General features: G+C 54.3%; 1 protein-coding gene across 1 annotated transcript; it reads left to right on the top strand.

Annotated features, from left to right (window-relative positions):
• Nucleotides 1–255: 255 nt before the first annotated feature.
• Nucleotides 256–2453, top strand: FAM71A (family with sequence similarity 71 member A). Its single transcript, XM_029935315.1, is given in 9 exon segments — nt 256–450; nt 570–857; nt 859–899; nt 902–1108; nt 1111–1175; nt 1177–1563; nt 1565–1878; nt 1880–1952; nt 1955–2453. Coding segments are annotated over 8 exon segments (1758 nt in total). The 5' UTR covers nt 256–450; nt 570–636; the 3' UTR covers nt 2405–2453.
• The last annotated feature ends 1432 nt before the right edge of the window (nt 2454–3885 follow it).

Below are 3885 nucleotides of genomic sequence, written 5' to 3'. Positions count from 1 at the left end.
CAAATGGCTCCAGTGTATCCCATCACTTTCCATTCCTAGAGTTTTGTCCAGTTGCTAAATCTTTTGAATTTCGGGAGGATTTTTTAAAAAAGTCCCCACACAAAATGTTCCCATTTGAAGAAACTTTTATTTTGATACCCACCTGAGTCCCTGGCAGGGTGGGCCTGTCCTCTGTGGGGGCAATGGGGGTGTTTGGGGAGGCCCTGAGGGCCTGGGGGATGAGAACAAGGGGGTCTGTGACAGTGACAGGTCACAAAGGGGCAGCAGAGGATAAACAGGGCTGCAGCGGGGGCTTAGGCCGAGAGCTCTTCAGTTCTCTCACCAGGACTACTTCGTCCAGAGCTTGTCGGGAAGGTACAACTTCCGCGCAGAGGTGAAGTGGAGAAGGAAGGAGTTTCAGTTTAGCTTCAATTTCAGTCTAGGATCCAGATACCCCACAGCACCTCCTCTGTAAGTAATCCTCTGAGTTCCCACCCTCGCTCCTGTGTCTGGGAGGCTCAGAGGCAAAGAAGGGTGCCCCGTGGGGTAGGGGTTGGGACATCTGCCACAGAGCCACCCCTGTGATACAGGAGCGCTGGGGTGCCAGAGAAGATCCAGGGACCGGCCTTGCCAGCACTGCCTCTGGTGGTAAGAGTCATGAACCCAGGGTCTCTGCTGCCATACCACACAGCCCACACCTACCACACAGCCCACACCCGAGCCGTAGGAGGGAGCATGTTCAACCTCCCCGTGGGCAAACTACCGCGACAACTATAGGAGGGAGGGGAATATGACATCTTCAAGCCCGCGCCTGTATTTGAGAGTGACTTCATACAGATTAATAAACGTGGTGAAATCATCGATGTGCACAAACGGGTGAGTGTTGACAGTGGGCATCGCGACCACCAGCCCCATCCTCCCGTCATGCTGCTGGCCCTACCGGCAGCCCACTGTGACGAGCATGGCGGGTGCGGCCAGGCCACCAAGGGAAAAGGCTGCAAGGCTAGGAAGACCTTAGAGCTCACCAGGCTCATCCCCTTGAAGTTTGTGAGGATCTCGATTCACGACCACCAGAATCAACAGCTGCGCCTGAAGGTCACGACTGGCAGGAAGTGCTACTTGCAACTATGCAGGACGCGCCGGAAGACCTGTTCGCCTAATGGGAAGAGCTCGTTGACCTCCTGCGACCACCCTTGGCCTACCTGCAGCGGCACCTACATCGTCCCGACCCAGGGAACGGACATACTTTGGTTGTCTATGTTTGAGGAGAAGGACAGGAGGAGTCCATCGGAGGAAGATTGCCAAGTACAGTGGGATCCGAACGAGGTCAGCATCAGATTCATCGACGAGATGTTCGAGACGTTCGACGAGGATGAGGCCAACTCTGCAGCGTTTGCAGGTGGGGAGGGGACCCGTTAGGACTCCCACAAACCCGGTGTAGCCGCAGCCAAGCCCAAACTTGTAGAGCTCAACGGGGAGTCGGCGGCAGGGTCACACCTAGAGCTGGCAGTGGCGGCGGCAGCGGGGGAGGTGGCCGGGGCGACAGCGGTGGTGATAGGAGGGACGGCTGCGGGGTACGGCCTCGGGGTACGCAGCAGGGATCGCAGAGGGCACCGTGGCAGGTGCTTTGAGCCTGGCCGTAACCAAGTCAGCCGTGCCCGATCAGGTAGGCATGGCCTTAGCAGGTGCAGCAACCAAGGGGCCCGGAGGAAGTGGAACCATGGCGGGCACCGCCAATCTGTCCCCGCAGAGCAGGAACGTTGCCGTGGCAGGTGCGGAGAAGAACCCCAGGTTTACTTCCGACTTGCTCACCAGCCTCCCCAGGGGGGCCAGCAGGACTGTGAAGTTCACAGGAACAGAGCGCGCCCGCAAAACTGTGGCGGGTAACGCGCGGAGGGAGAGCGGAGAGCGCAGGCGCGGCGGCGGAGCAGGCGGGAAAGCAGTCCCGCGAGGGCCGGCGGGAGCTCAGGAAGCGCACAAGGAGCCAACCTTCCCCGGCTCCAGTCCAGGCAGCTCAGCCGACAGCCACCACGAGGCGGGGGTGACAAGAGCAACCAGTAAACCGCTATTCGGTTCCCAGCCGGCCAGAGAGCCCACGAGGGAGGACAAGGACCAGTCCCTCGACAGCCATGGGGGTGGCAGCCGCGCGCCCCACCCCAAGGATTCCAGGGCATCCCACAAACCTGGGCTGAGCTCCACAGGCGGCTCCGGGTTGGCCAAGAAGCTGGGCAAGATACACTTGTTCCTCAGGAACGTCAAATCTAACCCTACTACCAGGACCACGCAGCAGAGACGTGGATGTGCTCATGAAACCCGTGGACAGGACCGGGATGGGGCCATGATCCAGGCCTCGGAGAACTGCCAGGGCCTGGGAAGTGCAGGAAGTCGGACAACTGATGACATGGAGACCTTCGAATCCCATTAGGAGGGCTTTCCTCACAAACGTTTAAATAAACAACCATATAATTTGAGAACAGATGTGTTCTGTCTGAATATTTAGGTCCTGCAGCCCGGTAGTGACCTCACAGTGGATTCTGTGAGATCAGCAGGGCTGCCGACCCCACCTCCCCCCCAGACCCCGGAGTCTGGTCAAGGGCAGCCCCCACCTCACACTCCTGCTTAGAGCCAAAGGAGTGCTTCATCTTGCCTCAAGGCCTGTCTGGCTTGCTCCTGAGGGTCACAACTGAAAATCAAACTATGGCCTGGAAAGCTCTTCCTCCACCATTTCTCTATAAATGGCCCTTCCCCCTGCAGGTCCATAGACCCAGCAAGAACAGGGCTCCCATATCCCCAGGCCAGCCGTGGAGGGAAGAGGGTACAGCAGCATTTGCTGGTCATCAGAACAGGGAGAACTTAGCAAATTCTTCCTTAGAACATGTGTGTCTCCAGGGTCTATTCCAAGTCAATGTTTATAGCAAAATAATAAAACTCTGCAAGCAGCCCAAATTCCCATCAACACAATTGAGAATGCAGTAGGATATGTATAAAGATATACATACAACAGTGAAAATGAAGGGCGACTACACCTGTTGGCACAGGAAAGAACCTATTCTGTGACTATAGCCTATTTTACTTATAGAACAGTTCAAAAACAAGATCAAAAACTAAGATTAAAAAAATGTTTGAAACTGTAGATACAAACACAAAATTCAGGACAGTGGTTTTCCCCAGGGTGGAAGCCAAGACAAGATCACAAGGTGAATACAAGGCTTTCGGTGGTGTTGGAAATGTTGTGGATACATGGGCACCAGAATGGTCCTAGAATCGCCATGGCAATAGTAATGACGTTCTTGCCTTGGACATCCCTAATCAATGCCTTATCCCTTATGTTTTCACTCTTATGTATGCACTATACTGTTATGACCTTATTAAAAAATCCAGTTTAAAGAGATAGATAATTTAATCCTCGTTTGGTTATTAAAAAGGAATTTTGCCATTAAAAAGGAATAATATCTCCATTTTACAGATAGGAGCACTGAGGCTCAGAAAAGTTGGGACCTTTGTAGAACAGTGAACCACTAGCCCACTTCTTTATGCAAAGCATTCTCGACACTATGTTCCAAATACACTTCCCACCAAATGGACTGGATTAAGGGGAGGGAAGGATGAGAGCTGGGGAGACTCCTGGGAGTGAGGCACTGTGGGCTGGTTTTTGAATTTCAGTGAGCTCACAGTCCTCAGCTTGCCTCGTCTCAAGAGTGTCCAGACCACCCTTGGGGTGTGTCTGGCTCCCAGGCTTCTATACCCAGCCTCTGCGTGACCTGCACTGCGCCCATAAACAGAACCCCCGCCTAGGATTCCAGGGACCAATCCTTGCTGGGGCTGCCTCTCCCTATGACCCGTTCCTCCAGCAGCCACTAAGTAAATGCTGGTATGGAAAACCCATTCTGAGCTCGGTTTCCAAAA

This window comes from Suricata suricatta, chromosome 3 (assembly GCF_006229205.1).
Source record: "Suricata suricatta isolate VVHF042 chromosome 3, meerkat_22Aug2017_6uvM2_HiC, whole genome shotgun sequence".
Lineage (NCBI taxonomy): Eukaryota > Metazoa > Chordata > Mammalia > Carnivora > Herpestidae > Suricata > Suricata suricatta.
This window is presented reverse-complemented; position numbering and strand designations above follow the sequence as displayed.